The sequence below is a fragment of the Mustela lutreola genome, chromosome 13, assembly GCF_030435805.1.
Source record: "Mustela lutreola isolate mMusLut2 chromosome 13, mMusLut2.pri, whole genome shotgun sequence".
In the NCBI taxonomy this organism is placed as follows: Eukaryota; Metazoa; Chordata; class Mammalia; order Carnivora; family Mustelidae; genus Mustela; species Mustela lutreola.
The window spans coordinates 64,163,264-64,184,369 of NC_081302.1; the positions used below are offsets into that span (position 1 = coordinate 64,163,264).

The window sequence follows — 21,106 nt, forward strand, 5'->3', positions numbered from 1 at the left end:
AGGATATATCACACGGTAGGCCAAAGAACAAGTCTCAATACATTTAAAAAGATTGAATCATATCGTGTATATTTTCTAATCACAATGGGGTGAAATAGAAACCAATTACAGAAAAAAAATTGGAAAACCAAACAGGTGGAAATTAAACAACATGCTACCAAGCAACAAATGAGTCAACAAAGAAATGAAGAGCAAATTAAAAAATATATGGAGACAAATGAAAATGAAAACACAATAGTCTAAATCTTTGAGACCCAGAGAAAACAGTCCTAAAAGGGATATTTATAGAGATACCAGCCAACCCAAAGATAGAAGAAAAACCTCCATCTAAAAACCTAAAAAAACTAGAAAAAAAAGTAAAGCCCAAAATTAGTAGATGGAAAGATTTAATAAAAATCGAGCATAAATGAATGAAATAGAGTCTTTAAGAATAGAAAAGACCAATGAGGGGCGCCTGGGTGGCTCAGTGGGTTAAGCCGCTGCCTTCGGCTCAGGTCATGATCTCGGGGTCCTGGGATCGAGTCCCGCGTCGGGCTCTCTGCTCCGTGGGGAGCCTGCTTCCCTCTCTCTCTCTCTCTCTCTCTCTCTCTCTCTGCCTGCCTCTCCATCTACTTGTGATTTCTCTCTGTCAAATAAATAAAATCTTTAAAAAAAAAAAAAAAGAAAAAAGAAAAGACCAATGAAATAAAGAACCAATTCTTTCAAAACATAAAAAATTCAATAAATCTTTAGCAGACTGATAAGGAGAAGAAAACAAAAGGAACTGAATGAAACCAGAGACAGAAAAGTTAACAAAGAACACCATAGAGGTACGAAAGAGTATAAGAGTGTACCAGAAACAAATTATATGTCAAAAAATCAGATAACCTAGAAAAAAATAGATGAACTGCTTGAAACATACAGTCATCCTAAACTGAATCAGGAAGACATACAAATTTGAAAACCAAATTATTGCTGACATAATTGAATTCCTAATCAAAAAACTCCCAACAAATTCCAGGATCAGACAGATCATAGGTGAATTTACCAAATATTTAAAAAAGAGTTAATACCTATTGTCTTCAATCTATTCCAAAACAATAGCAAAGAAAGTATAGCTTTGAAGTACAGCCTAATGAGGCCAGCATTACCCTGATACCAAAACAGACAAACACACTACAAAAAAACAAACAAAACTATAAAACATTATCACTGAAGAACACAGAAGCAAAAATTCTCAACAAAATATTAGTAAACCATATTTAACAATATATTAAAAGGAACATTCACCATGATCAAGTGGGATTTATTCCAGGTTCATAAGAAAGGCTCAATATTTGCAAATCAATCCCCCGAGTCAACAAAATGAAGTATAAAACCATGCAATCATCTCAACAGATGCAGAAAAGCATGTGACAAAATTCAACATCCATTTATGATAAAACTCTCCAAAAAATGGGTTTAGAAATAACATACCTCAACACAGTGAAGGTCATATATGACAAACTCACAGCTGATGTCATACTCAATGGTGAAAAATTGAGAGTTTTCCCTCTAAGATCAGAAACAAGACAAGGATGCCCACTCTTAACCACTTTTATTCAGCATACCCCCGGAAGCTCTAACCACAGCAATCAGAAAAGAAAAAAAAAAAAAAAAAAGCATCCAATTAGGTAAGGAAGAAGTTACTGTCACTATTTGCAGATAACATGATATTATACAGAGAAAACCCTAAAACCCTAATAAAAAACAATTAGAATACATGAATTCAGTAAAGTTTCAGGACACAAAATTAATGCACAGAAATTGGTTTTTTTGTACATTAATAATGAAGTAGCATAAAGAGAAAACAATTTGATTTACAATTGCACCAAAAAGAATAAAATAACCTAGAAATAAACTTAACAAAAGAGGTGGAAGATCTGTGCTCTGAAAACTATAAAATGCTGATGAAAGAATTTGAAGACAAACCAGATTATGAGATATATTATAAAGCTATAGTAATCAAAATGGTATGGTACTGGTACAAAAATGGACATACTGAACAGATTAGAGAGCCCAGAAATAAATCCACACTAGTAGGGAAAATTAATCTAGGATAAAGGAGACAAGACTGTATGTACACTAGGGGAAAAGATAGTCTCTTCAATAAGTGGTGGTGAGAAAACTGGACAGCTAAAAGAATGCAAAAGAATGATCATTTTGTTCCTTTTTGCTACAAAAATAAATACACTGGATTAAAGACCTAAATGTGAGAGCTGAAACTATAAAACTTCTTGAAGAAAATATAGGCAGTAAACTGTTTGACATCAGCCATTGCAACATCTTTCTAGATATGTGTCCTCAGTCAACGGAAACAAAAGTAAATATAAACTATTAGGACTATTCCAGATAAGTTTTTGTATGGTGAAGGAAACCACCAACAAAACTAAAAATCCACCTTCCGAATGGAAGAAGATATTTGCAAATGATATATCTGATAAGGAGTTAATACTCAAAATATATAAAGGACGTATACAAGTCAACACCCCCCAAAATATGATTCCATTAAGAATGGGCAGAAAACCTGAATAGACTTTTTCCTCTGAATTGACATTTTTTTCAAAGAAGATATAGAGATGGCCAACACAGACATGAAAAGAGGAAAAGGAAATGCAAATCAAAATCACAATCAGCTATCACTTTATACCTGTCAGAATGGCTAAAATCAAAGATAAGAAATAAGTGTTGGTGAGGGTATGGAGAAAAAGAAACCCTGTGCACTGGTGGTAGGAATGCAAACTGGTACACCCACTGTGGAAAACAGTACAGAGGTTCTTGAAAAAAAAATAAAAATAGAATTACCATATGATCCAGTAATTTCACTATTGGGTTACCTAAAGAAAACAGAAATACTCATTCACACCGGTATCTGTACCTCTATGGTACACCATTACTGCATCAATATTTACAAAAGCCAAGATATGGAAACAACCCAAGTGTCCATCAAAATGGATGGCTAAAGAAGAGGTGGTATATATACACAAAGAACATTATTGAGCCATAAAAAAGATGAGATCCTGCCGTTTGCAACAACATGGATGAACCTAGATGTATCATTTTGAATTAGTGTCTTTTGTTTTCTTTGGGTAAATACCTGGGTCACAGAGTATGTCTATTTTTTGTTTTGGAGAAACTTCCACACTCTTTTCAACAGTGGTTGCAACCAGTTTGCATTCCCACCAGCAGTGCACAGGGTTCCTTTTTGCAACATCTTCACGAACACCTGTTGTTTCTTGTGTTGTTGATTTTAGCCATTCTGAGAGGTGTGAGGTATTATTGTGGTTTTGATTTGCATTTTCCTTGGTCATGGATGATGTTGAGTATCTTCTCATGTGTCTGCTGAATGTATGAATTTATGAAGTGTACTGGATATCTATATCTATATAGATATATATAGAAATGTAGATATATAGATATAGATTTATAGATATATAGATATTACAGCAGCCAATAAGAAAACAAAACTTTAAAATACCATTTAAAATAATATCAAAGTCTCCTGGGGAAGATGGTAGAATAGGAGGACTTTCAGCTCATCGCCTCACACAGATAAAACTAAATAAATGCATCAGTGTAAATAACCCAAAAAATGACACGGAGACTGACAGAACAAACTCCACAGCTAAATGTAGAGAAGGGGCCACTGAAAGAGGGTAGTAAGGACAGAGACATGGTCTGGAGCTAAAGAGAACCATACAACTGTCTGCAAGAGGGAGGGATGCTGCAGGCATGGTGAGAGGCGAAAAACAAACCTCCACATCAGGGACCCCATGTAGGGAAGATGAATCCCCATTACATTTGGCTTTGAAAACCAGAAGGGCCTAATTTTGTGAGTTCTTACAACCAGTGGGGCTTAAAACATGGAATTTCAAAAATCAGCAGGAGTAAGAAAAGTGGGAAGCACAAAAGCAGTTAAAGTAAGTATAACTATAAAAACAGTGAGCATACTTAGAAAGTAAAAGTAAAGTATGACACCACATACCTAAATTGTGGAGAGGAAAGGAGTAAAGAATGAATTCAAACGTAAGTGACCATTGACTCAATATGGTCTATTATATGCAGAAGATGTTACATCTTCTGCAGGAAAGAAAGAGAGAACTACCAAAACAACTATGAAACAAGTAACAATGACAAATACATATCCATCGATAATTGCTTTGAATGTAAATGGACTAAATGCTCCAATCAAAAGACATAAAGAGATGGAATGGGAAAAAATAACCAAGACCCAGCTATATGCTGCCTCATTGCAAACCTAAAGACACATGCACATTGAAAGTGAAGAGATGGAGAATGCATGCAAATGGATGTGAAAAGAAAGTCGGGATAGCAATACTTATGTCAATCAAAATAGAGTTTAAAACAGACTATAACAAGAGACAAAGAGAACACTATATAATCATAAATCAAACAATACAACAGGAAGATATAACAGTTGTAAATATTTATGTACCTAAATACATAAAGCATGTAATAACAAACATAAAAGAAGTAACTGAGAGTTATACAATAGTACTAGAGGACTTTAACACCTCACTTACATCAATAGACTGGTCATCCAAACAGAAAATCATCAAGGAAACAATGGCTTTGAATAACACATGGGACCGTATTGAATTAACAGATACATTCAGAACATTCCATCCTGAAGCAGCAGAATATACATTCTGGACACATGGAATGTTGTCCAGAACAGAGAACAAATTAGACCACAAAACACGTCTCAACAAATTCACGAAGATCCAAGTCATAGCAGGCATCTTTTCTGACTACAACTATGAAACTAAGAATCAACAACAAGAAGAAATCTGGAAAGATCACCAATACATGGAGATTAAATAACATGCTACTAAACAATGAACAGGTCAATCAAGAAATTAAAGAGGAAATCAAAAGATAAAAAGGAAAAGACAAAGGGACAAAAACAAAGACAAAAGACAAAGAGGAAATCAAGTGAAAATGAAACACAATGGTTCAAAATCTTTGGGGTGCACCAAAAGCTATTCTAAGAGGGAAGTTTAGAGCAATACAGGCCCACCTCAAGTAGAAGTCTCAGATACACAATCTAAACTTATATCTAAAGGAGCTAGAAAAAGAAGATCAAACAGATAAAGGAAATAAAGATCATATTCAATGTTGACTGGGAAAATTTAACTATGAATGAAGAGATGAAACTTCTGAGGAAAAATAATCAAATGGATGAACCTCATCTGTTTCAAGCTGAGAAAGATTTATTTCCTGAAGGCAGTGAAAATACAGGCCTTGGAAGCAGTAGTTCTAACTGCCAGGAGACAAAGAATGAGTAAGGTCCAATACCAGTAAAATGAGACAATCTCAGAATCATCTACAGAAAAAAATGATGATGTTACAGAAGTTCTAGATGGATTATTTACGTACAGTTCTACTTTTACACTGTATGAAATTTTAATGAAATAAAGTCGGCAAAATTAGTTTTACAAGATAAGCAGATTTTAAAATAAAGTACGTTATTGGATAAGTCCTAAGAGAGTTGTTCATGCAGAACTGTAAATTATGAACTGTTCTGGGTCTTGCTTAGTACTGATTTTTTTTTTTTTTTTGGAGGGGGCTGGGGCCACCGGTTAAATTTTGGTTTGTATATAGTTTTTTTTTAAATTTAGAATTAAATTTTTTATTTTATTTTTAGAAAAGCTTTTATCTGAGACAGGGAGAGAGTGCAAGAGTGTGCACATGCATGAGTGGTGGAAGGGGCAGAGGGAGATGGAAAGAACCCTCAAGCCAGCTCCTCCATGAGCCCAGAGTTTGACCCAGGGTTCAGTCCCAGGACCCTGAGATCATGACCTGGGCCAAAACCAAGAATAAGACACTTAACCAACTGAGTCACCCAGATACCCCTATAATTCAAATTTTTAAATGGAAGTAGCAATAACAATTTTTAAACCTTTGGAGAGTGTCACCTTTAGTTTATAGATATACACGAAAGCTTTTTGTCTTGTCTTTTTCTGACAGCTTTAGCAGTTTTCATATTTTGGTCAGTTTCAACATTTTACCATATGAACTATATGTCTTTGTGTTAGTTCCATACTACTTATAAATACATATTACCTATATTTATCTCTTACAGGAAAATATAAAATTTATCCCTTTAGAATAATATGTGTTTATATGTAATATAGTATATGCCATGTAATATATAATATACATAATATACCATTCAATATAATATGTTTTATGTAAAATATATAATATGTTATATGATTATATAAAAACTATTATATATAATATACAACTCAATGATATATTATAAATTATCTAGTTTATAAATTTATAGAATTTATCATATAATTACATAATGTATAAACTAAAAATATGTACTTATATAAAATATATACTGTGTATATTAAATTTGATTATAGGAACATGTTAATATATATATGTTTTATTTTTATATATAAATATAAAAATATAGTTAGATATAACTATATCTAAATATACATCTATTTTTCTAGGTTTTGTTTTCCTGCTTCTATAAAAGATTAATTTATATATGTCCATAAACGAAATTTATATTTATATAACTTATACTAAATGTATTGTATATAACTCCATATTTTATATATCCTATATTGTGTAGTTTAACATATATTACATATAAATACACGTATATTATCCTAAGGGGAAAATGTTATTTTTGTGTTTTTAGGAGATGAGTATATACATAAATATATATGCAATATGTATTTATAAATAGAATATACTACATATAATTTACATGTAATTGTAAATTACATATAAATTACATACTACATAATATAAGATACATATTTAAACACGTACTACTCTAAGAGGGAAATGTATTATCCTATTATAGTAATATCAAATTATATATTTATGACTATTATTTAATATATAATATATATTATTGTACACTGTATATTTATGTATAATATACATTTATATCATTATAAATTATAAAATTATGTATAATATACATTTATATCATTATATACATGTTATTCCATGGGGGAAAATGTTTTATTTTTCTGTTTGTCTAAGAGATGAATAAAATCGATACTTTTTTTTCAATTGATAATCACTGAGTTCATCTCTCTCAAGGCAGTTTCTTTCTGACTACATATATTCCTTGACTTGTGATGGGGTTAGTTCCCAATAAACCCTTTTTGATTGAAGATATTAAAAGTAAAAAATACATTTAATACATGAAACCTACCCAACATCATAACTTAGCCTAGCCTACCTTTTCTTTTTTATGTTATGTTAGTCACCATACAGTACATCATTATTTTTTGATGTAGTGTTCTGTGGTTCATTGTTTGTGTATAACGCAGTGCTCCGTGCAATACATTCCCTCCTTAATACCCATCACCAGTCTAAGCCATTCCCCCACCCGCCCTCCCCTCTGAAACCCTCAGTTTGTTTCCTGGAGTCTATAGCCTCTCATGGTTCATCTCCCCCTCTGATTTCCCCCACTTCATTTTTCCCTTCCTTCTCCTAATGTCCTCCACACTATTCCTTATGTTCCATATATAAGTGAAACCATATGATAATTGTCTTTCTCTGCTTGACTTATTTCACTTAGTGTAATCCCCTCCAGTTCCAACCATGTTGATGCAAATGATGGGTATTCATCCTTTTTGATGGCCGAGTAATTTTACATTGTATATTTGAGCCACATCTTCTTTATCCACTCATCTGTTGAAGGGCATCTCAGCTCCTTATAGGTTGGCTATTGTGGACATTGCTGCTATGAACACTGGGGTGCATGTACCCATTCTTTTCACTACATCAGTATTTTTGGAGTAAATGCCCAGTAGTACAACTGCTGGGTCATAGGGTAGCTCTATTTTTAATAAAGGAACCTCCATACTGTTTTCCAATGTGGCTGTACCAACTTACATTCCGACCAACAGTGTTAGAGGGTTCCCCTTTCTCTGTTGTTGTTTCCTGCCTTGTCAATTTTTGCCATTCTATCTGGTGTAAGGAGGTATCTCAATGTGGTTTTAATTTGAATTTCCTTGATGGCTAATGATATTGAACTTTTTTTCATGTGTCTGTTAGACATTCGTATGTCTTCTATGGAGAAGCATCTGTTCATGTCTTCTGCCCATTTTTTGACTTAATTGGTTTTTTGGGGGTTGAGGTTAAGAAGTTCTTCATACATCTTGGATACCAGTCCTTTATCTATAATGTCATTTACAAATATCTTCTAACGTCAAACTCTCTCTCTTCATAGATGACATGATACTTTATGTAGAAAACCCAGAAGTCTCTACTCCAAAATTACTAGAATTCATACAGAAATTCAGTAATATGGCAGGATACAAAATCAATGTGCAGAAATCCATTGCTTTCTTCTACACTAACAATGAAAATATAGAAAGGGAAATTAGAGAATCAATTCCATTTACTATAGCACCAACAACCATATGATACCTGCGAATAAACCTAACCAAAGAGGTAAAGGATCTGTACTCAAGGAACTACAGAACACTCATGAAAGAAATTGAAGAAGACACAAAAGATGGAAAAATATTCCATGCTCATGGATTTTAAGAATAAACATTGTTAAACTATCTAGGCTGCCCAGAACAATCTATACCTCCAATGCCAAAATGCCAAAGGTATTTTTCAAAGTACTGGGACAAACAATCCTAAAATTTGTATGGAATCAGAGAAGATCTCGAACCACCAAGGAAATGTTGAAAAAGAAAAATGAAGCTAGGGGCATCACATAGCCTGATTTCAAGCTTTATTACAAAGCTGTGATCACCAACACAGCATGGGACTGGCACAAAAACAGACACATAGAACAACGGAACAGAGTAGAGAGCCCAGATATGGACCCTCAACTCTATGGTCAACTAATCTTCAACAAAGCAGGAAAAAATATCCGTGGAAAAAAAGACAGTCTCTTCAATAAATGGTGCTGGGAAACTTGGACAGCTATGTACAGAAGAATGAAACTTAACCATTGTCTTATACCATACACAAAGATAAACTCTAAATGGATGAAAGACTTCAACATGGGCAGGGATCCATCAAAATCCTAGAGAAGAATACAGGCAGTGTAACCCTCTTCGACATCATCCATAGCAACTTCTTCCAAGACACATCTCCAAAGTCAAGGGAAACAAAAGCAAAAATGAACTTTTGGGACTTCATCAAGATAAAAGTCTCCTGCACAGCAAAGGAAACCGTCAACAAAACAAAGCAGCCTAGTCTACCTTAATTGTGCTCAAAAACACATTATCCTATAGTTGGACAAAATCATCTGATAGGAAGTCTATTTTGTAGTAAAGTGTTGAATGTCTCATGTAATATATTGAATACTGCACTGAGTAGAAAAAACAAACATGGCTATACAGACACACAATTGTTGTCAGGGTATCAACTGTACACGCTCATGATCACATAGCTGCTGGGAACTGCAGCTGATGAAAATAATTGCACAGCAGATCACTAGCCTGGGAAAAGATCAAACTTCAAACTTCAAAGTGTGAGGTCTACTGAATGCTTATCACTTTCACACTGTTGTAAAGTTGAGCATTTTTTATTTTTATTTTTCATTTAAATTCAAGTTAGTTAACATATAGTGTAGTACTGGTTTCAGGAGTAGAATTCAGTGATTCATCACTTTTATTTATTTATTTATTTAATTATTTATTTAAGATTTTATTTATTTGACAGACGGAGATCACAAGTAGGCAAAGAAACAGGCAGAGAGGGAGGAGGAAGCAGGCTCCCTGCTGAGCAGAGAGCCTGATGCAGGGCTCGATCCCAGGACCCTGGGATCATGACCTGAGTTGAAGGCAGAGACTTTAACCCACTGAGCCACCCAGGCACTCCTATTACTTATATTTAACACCCCGTTCTTATCCCCACAAGCGCCTTTTTTAATGCCCATCACCCATTTAACCCATCCCCTACTCCACATCCCCTCCAGCAACCCTGAGTTTGTTCTTTGAACTACAGAGTCTCTCATAGTTTACCTCCCCATTTTTAAAAAGATTTTATTAATTTATTTGACAGAGCAAGATCACAAGTAGGCAGAGAGAGAGAAGAGGAAACAGGCTCCCTGACAAGCAGAGAGTCCAACACAGGACTTGATCCCAGGACCCTGAGATCATGACCTGAGCTGAAAGCAGAGGCTTAACCCACTGAGCCACCCAGGCACCCCTGTTTTTTTTAATCTTATTTTTCCTCCATTTCCCCTATGTTCATGCTTTGTTTCTTAAATTCCACACAAAATTGAAATCATATATTTGTCTTTCTCTAACATTTCATTTAGCTTAATACACTCTGTTTCCATCCACATTGTTGTAAATGGCAAGATTTCATCATTTTTGATGGCTGAGTAATATTCCATTATATATCTATTGCACACATCTTCTTTATCCATCATCAGTCAATGGTCAACAGCCAAATCATGGAAAGAGCCCAACAGCCAAAACTTTTTGATTGGAGTCTGTCTGTAATTCAAGATCTGGTCCTTCTGAAATCTTGGAAACTAAGCTAAAGTTCCAGGTTAAGCACAGTCCAAGAGATTCTGTTCAAACTAAAATTCTTCTATCTCCTTTTGTGGTGCTTGATAAAAAGACTTCATGATTTTTGAGAAAATATTTTTTGTCTTGGCAATTATTCAAACATTAGCTTATTATTTTATAGAATGAATACTTATTAAGCTGACATGAGACCATCTCAGAAGCACTAGGCAGGTTCACTGCACTGCTTGTTTTTCAGAATATTTGTGAATATTACACATTTTTTTCTAAAATATTCTAGAGTATGCAATGGTCAATAGAATGAAATATGCCATTGTACTGGAAGAATTAATGTATCACTTTAGTGATATACTTGAACTAGATGACTAAAGGTTTAGGGGTGCATAGAAACCACAATAATTTGTACAACATTTTGAAGTGCATTAAATATTTTTTAACATGATTCTTTAACAGCCAGTGTTCTTTTTTTATTTCAACACAAAGCATAATGACTACCCCAAATGCATGATTTTTAATTCACATATTTAAGTCATGTGACTTGTACAACTTCCCTATCAAAATTACTAGCCCCCAAATTTATACCTGTTTCTTCAGCTGTATCTTTTGATTTTTTAAAAATTTCTGTAAAGTAGATGTTATAGAATGTAACACCTTCACTGTCTTCATGAAGTGGTGTATAATTGTATGATCCCTGTATGTAAATAGAATGCTTGTTTGTAAACAGGGCTTTTAAAAAAATGAGGGTTGCCGGGGGGAGGGGGTTTGGGAGAAGGGGGTGGGATTATGGACATTGGGGAGGGTATGTGCTTTGGTGAGTGCTGTGAAGTGTGTAAACCTGGTGATTCACAGACCTGTACCCCTGGGGATAAAAATATATGTTTATAGAAAAAAAAATAATAATAATAAATATTTTATTTACCTATTTGAGAGAGACAGAGAGAGAGGGAGAGCATGTAAGCATGAGCAGGGGTATGGCCAGAGGGAGAAGAAGGCTCCCTACTGAACATGGAGCACAACACAGTGCTTGATCCCAGGACTCCAAGATCTTGACCTGAGCTGATAGCAGCTGCTTAACCAACAGAACCATCCAGGTACCCCTAAATACTAGGGCTTTTAATATAGAATTTTAGATAGCAGTAAATACTAAAGTTATCACAAGTAATAAATATGTAAATGTTGTAAGAACTGTACAACAATATTGAAGGAATCTCAGATTTGGGGAATTAAAATGTCAGTCAAAAAAGATGTATTATATGATTCCACTTATGTGAAATTCAAGAAAAAGTAAAACTAATTTTCACTTTTTACTAATTTTAATTTCTACTTTTACTAATAATTACCTCCAGTGTGTTGGGATATTGACTAAGAAAGAGCAAGAAATGTTCTATATATTGATAGGGATGTTGGTTAAATGCATATATAACCTATATATAATTTCATCAAGAGCCACTTAAGATTAGAGCAATTTATAGTATTTGTTATGCCCCAACAAAAGCATAATAATATATGCATGTTTATGTGTAGACTTATATGCAGACATATACATAATTATATCATATTGATATAATAATATAAATTATACTAATATATAGCATATGCAAACTTCTTAAATGATGGCTTTTAACTGGAATTTCATATTAAACATCATTTTATGTTTGAATTAATAATTTATTAGTTATGGTAAAAGAAATTAGATTTAGCCAGCGGGACTCAGTTTAGATGATCTCAATTTTGTTGGCAACATCCAAAGTATCACAGTCAGGAGCCCATGAAATACATGCCTTCTTCTATCAGGCTTGATCAGGGTGTTGACCTTGGCCACATCAATGTCCTAGAGCTTCTTCACAGCCTGTTTGATCTCGTGCTTGTTGGCTTTGACTCCACAGTGAACACAAGTGTGTTATTGTTTTCTATTTTCTTCATGGCTGACTCCATAATAGGGGAAATCCACAGAATCTAAGGCAGTATGCTTCCACTATAACTTAAAACCTAAGAACATTTATTTTATTTAAAGAATTCTCATCCTTTTCTCTTATGATAAGACTATAAAAATGACCATAATTTATTGCAATTCCTGCCATCAAGAGATGCAGTCTGTTCTACTCCTTGAATCTGGATTGAATTGTAAATTTTCTTTGTACCACAGAATGACATAGAAGCCACATTATACTAGTTTGAACCTGGGCTGTCAAGGCCTCTGTATTCTTTTGCTTGCTGTTTGTGGGACCTTTGCCACTGCTACCACATGAACAAGCCTGAACTAGTCTGTTGGAGCATGAGACATCACATGGAGACATCCAACCATCCCATTTATTTATTTATTTATTGGTTTGTTTGTTTTTAAGATTTTACTTATTTATTTAAAGTACATGAGTGTGAGTGAGCAGGGAGAGGGGCAAAGGAAGAGGGAAAATAACCTCAAGCAGAATTTGTGCTGAGCGTGTGGAGCCCAACACTGGGCTCAATCTCATGACCCTAAGATCATGACTTGAACCAAAATCAAGAGTTGGATCCTTAAGTAACTGTGCCACCCAGGTACTTCTCCAACCACACCATTTTAGAATAGCCAATCCTCAGATGCCAAGTAGCTACCTGCAGATGTATGCATCAGCCTGGCTGTGATTAGTCAAATTTGTCCCTGATCAGCAGAACCACCCAGTCAAGCCCAACCTAAATTCAAAAGCCACATTATCATAAATGAAGTAAATGGTTGGTGTTATAAGTCCCTAATTTTTTGGGTGGTCCATTACACAGCAAAAACTAATTGTTCTCAGTCCATTATAATTCTTTACCGGAAAGAGTAAATTTTTGGAACACTGCCATCTCTGGGCCAATATTAAACTTATGACTCCACAGTCTATGTTTACTGAGAATTATGAGCACTTGTTAAATACACTTACCTCAATGGGATTCCTATAGAAAGACTCCTTTCCTGAAGATGGGAATGACATGCCAATGATACGCTCTGTAAGCCAAAATAGTCACTACTATGAATGTCATTATAAAGTGAAACAATATATGAGAACTTAACTTATATACAATTGGACTCCTTTTACATAAAAAAGAACTTTCTGGATTAAGAATGATGGAGAAAAAAGCTACTTCTCAGTATAATCAAGAAAACATATTAAATTATCTGCTATAGGGACGCCTGGGTGGCTCAGTTGGTTAAGCAGCTGCCTTCGGCTCAGGTCATGATCCCAGTGTCCTGGGATCGAGTCCCGCATCGGGCTCCTTGCTCGGCAGGGAGCCTGCTTCTCCCTCTGCCTCTGTCTGCCTGTGCTCACTCGCTCACTCTCCCTCTATGCCTGACAAATAAATAAATAAAATCTTTAAAAAAAAAAAAAAAATTATCTGCTATAATGACCGTTAAACTCACACAGTGTTCTTAAGACTCAACTGGTTCCCACCATATGGGACAGATTTGTGTTGACCAGTGGTGAGAATTTATTTCCTAAGTAGATAACAAAAAAAAAAAAAAAAAAAGAGAAATCTGGGTTCTAGCAATGGTGGGAACTCTCAGTGTGCCTTCCAGAGTTCCTGACTCAGAAAACTGAGATCTCTTATTCTCCACAGTTTCTTGAATGGAACAGGTCTTTCTGAAATCCTTGTACCCCAGAAAAACACTAGAACTCAAATTCCAAACCAAACAAAGGGAGCTAACTTGAAATCCATTCAATTTCCTGGAAGGTAACCAAGCAGCCCTGATTTGAGAGGACAATGCAGATTTTCCATTGTCAGGGATAAACTACAAATATGTTGTGCCACCATAGTGGCTCATGTCTTCATGAATAAAGAATGCTTTGAAAGAACATGGCTCAGACAAAGCAAGAACAAGATGAACATATTTACTCACACACCAGAAATATTTGATGTTAATACAAGTAAATCAACAGTTAAACTTTACAAACCGGTAATATAAGTGAGGTCTAGGTCAAATCCATCCTTCCTGTACCGCCGTTTGTTTCCTGAAACCTGAGAGTTGAAAACAATCATTAACTTATTAGATGAAAAATCATCATAAAAATAAAGATTATTATATAGTTATCTAAAACTCTTGTCATTATTTCCTGAAGCAAACATATTCTGAATCATAAACATATTTTGCCTGCTTACCATCCTTCTGGCCAGCTGTTCAAGATGTCTCTTTTGATGAGCCAGATGAAAAACTCTTACAAGAATGACAAGTCGTAGAGGTCGAAAGAAAATAGTCAATCTAACGGTAAAGAGATTCATTTTTGCTTTAGAAATAGGATTTGGTCAATATGGATCAAGCCTAGAGCTGTAGTTCTTAACCAGGGGTGATTTTGCACACACACCCCCCTAACCAAGTCTCCTAACCACCCCCCTATAGGATACTTGGCCATGTCTGGGGATATTTTTGGTTGTCACACTGTATGAGGGCATGCTACTTGTAGGTAGTGGGTAGAAGCCAGGAATGCTACTAAACACCAATGCACAGGACAGCCCTTATAACAAAAGAACTCTGGTCCAAAGTACCCATAGTGCAGAGGTTGAGAAACTCTGGGGGAGAAAAATAGTTATATGATAGACTTAGAATTTGCGGATTGAACTTTTGTGATTTAAGATGAGCATTTCCCCATCATTTTCACATCAAAACTTTCTTCTGTCAAAATGGTTCTTGTTCACCTGTGTATTTCCCATCAGTAATGAGGCTCACTACAGCTGCTAACCCATTATCAGGCAGGCAGCAGATCAAGATATTTCCCAAGTGTGCTAGCTGGTAGCTCTCCTACCACCAGAAAAAAACATGATGGCAGAGAACTGGATGGTTTGAATATGTGCTTCTTTAACTTGAGTGTGCATATGATTCAATAGGTCTGGAGTAGGACCTGAGGTGGTTGGTTTTCCTCTTGCATTTATAGCAAGTTCTTTGGTGATACTGAGGTTGCCAGTCAGAGGACCATACTGGATCTAGTTATTTTAAAACAACTCCAAAAGCCTATGATAGACATCACATTTTATTGGGACATGAATTGAATCCTAAGCTGTTGGGCTACAGAAAGGATCAAGATGTTGGGACTAATGAGTGAGCCACCCTACATCTATATCTCAATATACATGTTCTTTTTCTTCATTTCTACTGTAGCAAGAGGAAAAGCAGGGGAGAGGGGGACATTTTCAGTCTCTCATACACATTTTAGTTCCCTGATACCTAAACAGTTCTAATGTTGCCTCGGCTTTCTTCATTTTAGCTTTACTGCAAAATTCCACTACCATGATTTTACCTATGTCACCTTGCTTTCTGTTCCATTTGTTCTTTCTGAGAGAAATCTTGGGAGTCACCCAAATTTTGGATATGTTCAAACTAGTGCTCTCTTGGTTACAGGAAAAACCCAGGGATTTCATGTGTAAGGAACTTGTAATTGAAGCTCAATGGGAATTCAGTGGGAATTTCTTTTTTAAATTTAAGTTCAACTAGCCAAGATATAATACATCATTAGTTTTTGATGCAATGTTCAAGGATTCATTAGTTGCCTAAAATACCCAGTGCTCATCACATCACATGCCCTCCTTAATGCCCATTGGGAGTATCACAATGCCTGGCTTCAAGCTGTATTACAAAGTTGTGATCATCAAGACAGCATGGTACTAACACAAAAATAGACACATAGATCAATGGAATAGAAAGCCCAAAAATGGACCCTTAAGGGCACCTGTGTGGCTCAGTGGGTTAAGCTGCTGCCTTCGGCTCAGGTCATGATCTCAGGGTCCTGGGACCAAGTCCCGCATCTGGCTCTCTGCTCAGCAGGGAGCCTGCTTCCCCCCCTCTCTCTCTGCCTGCCACTCTGTCTACTTGTGATCTTTGTCTGTCAAATAAATAAATAAAATCTTTTTTTTTAATGGACCCTTAACTCTAGGATCAACCAATTTTTGAAAAAGCAGGAAAGAATCTCCAATGGGAAAGAAACATCTTTTCAATAAATGGTACTAGGAAAGTTGGACAGCCACATGCAGAATGAAACTGAATCATTTCCTTACACCATACACAAAGATAAATTCAAAATGGATGAAAGACATAAATGTGAGATAGGAATCCATCAAAATCCTAGAGGAGAACAAAGGCAATAACCTCTTAAACCTCAGTGGGAATTTCAAAATGTAGAGAAGCTCAAGTGAGTACAAGAGGCAAAGTCCCAACTTTCTTCTTTGGAGGCTCCATGTTCTTTATTCAGCTAAAGGTACTTAATCTGTACACCCTTCACTTTTCCCTAAATACAACCATCTTTTAGTTTCTAAGTATGTGGAAATTTGTCTAAATATGCATTTTTGGTAGCTTATTTGTTTCAGGATCAGCACATTCAGACTTCAAAAGATTATACAAAAGGAAAAATACAGAAAAAGACCCCCGCCCCCAAAAAAGAAAAGAAATTAAACTTTAAGAGAAATAAACATAAATATCTTACCTGGGGGTAGTTTGAAGAGACTTAAAGTCAAAAAACATATAAATAATATCAATCAATAGAGTCATTACAATAATGACAGCATCCAAAAAGTTAAGTGCATCAGAAAAATAGTATTTTATCCTGTAGTATAAAACAGAAAATATTAATGTGTGCTGTCCCAAAGAAATAAAGATATTTTAAAAACAAATTATTTGACTTATTCCATTAACAATTCTAGTTTAATGGATTCTTTAAAATGCATACTAGACTAAATTAAGGAGGAAAACATCCAAATTGTATCTTATTTTATAAATACAAGTGACAAAAGCATTAATATGGCAACTTAAGTATGGTAAGAGATAGAACCAAACCATTGAATAAGAGGCAAGCAATACCTTCACGCATTGGGTGAGAAAGGTGGGCTGTTTACTGAGCAACAGAAGCTAAATGTGTCACAGCCTTAGAGCAAGTGGGCTGTGAGGATTGTGCAGTCCAGTAATTTGGTTTGCAAACTCTGGCTTTGTGCCTACAGTAGAATCCCTGTAGGCTGGGATTTCCCCTGTAAAAGTTGAACTTCTAACCACTTTGCCTTTCTCCCCAACACTGGCTCCTTTAGCCAGGAGCACTGGTGCTCCAAGGAACTCTTCTTTGAATTCAGGGGTAGCTCCTCTAAGGCTCTGAATAACCTAGGGGTAAAAACTGTCCTTGATTCTGAAGTAGGAGGATAGAAGTTCAGCAGAAGAGGAGACAAGTAGCCTTCTGAAATGCTCTACATGAAATGAGACTGGGGAATTAGTCCCTGACTCTCACTGTTAACATCTTCCAGGGCTTGGCCCGCTTCGTTCACCTTTTCATAAATCCAGCAAGCAAAGAAAATCAGCTGCTACCTGACCACCAAGCTTTACTGATGGGATGAGCATGCCACAGATCTCTTAATGTACTTCAACATAAATATTCTTTCAACCCGAGGTAGGTGATTGTTCATGACCTATTATCTAGTATTGATACACTGTCAGATTTTATTTAGATTCAACTCTTGTTGAGATTTATATTCATAGCTCACACACATTTTCCTCTTAATAATGTGCACACAGAGACACAATAGTTGCCTGGACCCACTTTGCAATCTCTTTAATCTTTACCTGTTGAAGGATCTACAACATATTGTTGGAAACTAGAGTGCCAGCTGCAACAATAATACTAAAGCCCAATCCAGGAGAAATTAGAATTTGGATTGTTTTCTTGTTGACCATTCCTCCAAGGGGAATAGTTTTTCTTTTCTTTTTACATTTCTTTTTCTTAGTTATTGATCTAGTGTTCCATGATTCATTATTTGCATATAACATCCAGTGTTCATTGCAATATATGCCCTCCTTAATACCCATCATCAGACTAAAACAACCCTAACCTCCTCCCTCTGAAACCCTCAGTTTGTTTCCCAGAGTCCATAGTCTTTCATTGCTCATCTCCTGCTCTGATTCCACCCCCTTCATTTTTCCTTCCTTCTCCTAATGTCCTCCATGCTATTCCTTATGTTCCACATATAAGGAAAACTATATCATAATTTTCTTTCTCTGCTCGACTTATTTCACTTAGCATAATCCGTTCCAGTTCCATCCATGTCAATCCATGTATACAATGGAATATTACTCGGCCATAAGAAAGGATTAATACCCATCATTTGCATTGAGGAGAAATACTTTGATAAAGAGGGACACATTTGTTGGGTTGCCTTGGTAATTATTTTGGGATGTTGCTCATAGCAGTACAAAATAGCTTCACATGCCTTTAAACAATTAATCAAACTTACCCTTCTACATATGCTCGAAGAAGAACATCCATCAAAAAAAATAAAGCAATAGCTAAAGAAATTGAATGATATTCCAAAGGAATATATGTTGTGCTATTAGCGACAATCAGGTCTGTAATGATGAGAGACAGATCCACAAAGACGAGCATAATTCCAAATATTCTACAACAGAGAAACAGAATAAAGATAAAGTGTTTTTTACTCTTAAACTTAGACTACATTTAGGCCAATGATATATACCAAAATGTCACTTGGGATTAAATTGTCCACTGGTACAGAATAATGTGTTGCCTTAGAATCTCAAAACAATTACTAAGTTTTTACCCAATGGAAGCAATTGTTAGAGAATTAAAATTCCCATACCAACATTTCATGTTATCATGCCCTTTTACAAAGGACACATCAGATTAATGCTTCAAGATAGCACAGGCAACCTGAATTAAAATTACATGTCTCAACGTGTAAAGTCAGCTTAAATGCGAAATTTTTTTAAGGGGCTTCTACCAATATCTCATAATAGATAGAATCTCATTTGTATTGCTAACTTTCACAAATTTAGCAATAAAAACCAAGTGAGAGCATGACTAACATGCCCTTAAAAGTCCACTTTGACTAGTAAGAGATTTTATCAGTGAGATTATATATTAATAGATGCTTCTAGCACAGTGCTGGGCACATGGGAAGGAATTCAGTTCCATAAATACATACATGATTGAACTCTAAAGTACTTCCTAAATCTTGCTTTCATATATTCTAAACACATTCTTCATAAGCTGATTACACTACTTGTATAATCTATGAAGATAAATGTATTAATCCTCAAAATACTTTTTTATAATTCCAATGCAAATTAAAATATTATAAATTTTTAATAATTTTTGTACTATATGGTGACTAACTGAACATAATAAAAATTAAAAATAAATTTTAATTTTAAATACATTTAAAAGAAAGCAAGTATTTTGCATGACTCTATATAGTGGCCGGAAATCTTAGAGTCACATAGAGAAGTCCAAGTAGAATGTTTCCAGAATTAGGAGTACTTCTAGACAAATAAAGTGTTTAATACAAACACTTGGATTTTAAAAAGCATCCTTCATTAATTTACTTTTACAGGTAGAAAAAATATACTAATATGTTATTATCAGGCTTAGATACCATTTCTTTGCAATTCTTAATGTTCAGCTTAAACTAAAATTTCAAGACAAATTACATTAAATGAGGCACAAGGACTTTTTAGCAACATATTGACAGTGAAAATGTGCCCCCCTGAGGTACTTTATTATTAAAAATATTTAATGCTAAGTCAAGCAGAGAGAGTCAATTATCCTATGGTTTCACTTATTTGCGGAGCATAACAAATAACATGGAGAACATGGGGAGATGGAGAGGAGAAGGGAGTTGAGGGAAATTGGAAGGGGTGGTGAACCATGAGAGACTATGGACTCTGAAAAAGCAACCTGAGGGTTTTGAAGGGGCAGGGGGTGGGAGGTTGGGGGAGCCTGGTGGCAGGTATTAAGGAGGGCACGTATTGCATGGAGCACTGGGTGTGATGCAAAACAGTGAATATTGTTATGTTGAAAAGAAATTAAAAAACAAATTTAACGATATGTGTAATTATCTCCTTTTCTAGGGTTTCACATACCTGAACGTGAGTGATGATACCAGTGAGTACAAAATTCTACTAATAATGCTGCTGCAAAAAGAAGTAGAAATTAAATTCCAGAGTTTCAAGTTTATCACAGATTTCTTCTAATACATAATATAAATTTAGCCAATAACAAAGGACAATATAGTTTGAAAGTTCTTCCAAAGTTTCACAACAATCTTTACCAAGATTTTCAATGTTCTGTTTCATGATTTTAAAACTTTCATATGTAGAATAAATGCAAATAAAACTCAAAACTATGTTTAGTAATATTTCCATTGCCTGTAAAGCCCCAGTCCCAAATTTATGGTATTATTAAATTTGGGTTCATTAACTAAAGCAAGATAACATGGAGACAGAAAGGCAGGGTAGAAGAGATCAATGTTCCAACTCTCCCATTAATGAACTGTGGGATCCTGTGCAAGTCATCAAACCTTGACCAAATCTGTTTCCATAGCAGTAAAACAAAGCCCTTCAGTAAATGATACTCTTGTCTTATAATATTCATCTCTTGAAAAAAAAGACACACAGGAACACAACACTTAATCATTAATGAGAAACACATTGGAGTGGCAAGTGCACTTTGGAGATACAGAATTTTAGTAAGATACATTTCTTTTTTCTTATTTTTTTAACAATTTTATTTTTTTTATTTACATGACAGAGAGAGGGAGATCACAAGTAGGCAGAGAGGCAGGCAGAGAGATGGGAAAGCAGT

The 21,106-nt window shown here is 35.1% G+C and overlaps 1 protein-coding gene and 1 pseudogene across 1 annotated transcript in view; one reads left to right on the forward strand and one right to left on the reverse strand.

The window, feature by feature from the left end:
- LOC131814146 (mitochondrial ornithine transporter 1-like) overlaps positions 1 to 21,106 on the forward strand; it is a 395,300-nt pseudogene that overhangs the window by 61,523 nt on the left and 312,671 nt on the right.
- The window catches only part of LOC131814150 (phosphatidylinositol 3,4,5-trisphosphate 3-phosphatase TPTE2-like), a 73,280-nt gene that overhangs the window by 32,431 nt on the left and 19,743 nt on the right, over positions 1 to 21,106 (reverse strand). The window contains exons 3-8 of the mRNA XM_059144887.1: positions 20,386 to 20,436; positions 18,741 to 18,902; positions 16,952 to 17,071; positions 14,640 to 14,739; positions 14,435 to 14,498; positions 13,424 to 13,488 (exon numbers count right to left, since the gene is read on the reverse strand). Of these exons, the coding sequence (XP_059000870.1) occupies positions 13,424 to 13,488; positions 14,435 to 14,498; positions 14,640 to 14,739; positions 16,952 to 17,071; positions 18,741 to 18,902; positions 20,386 to 20,436 (562 nt within the window). The remainder of the gene's footprint in view (positions 1 to 13,423; positions 13,489 to 14,434; positions 14,499 to 14,639; positions 14,740 to 16,951; positions 17,072 to 18,740; positions 18,903 to 20,385; positions 20,437 to 21,106) is intronic.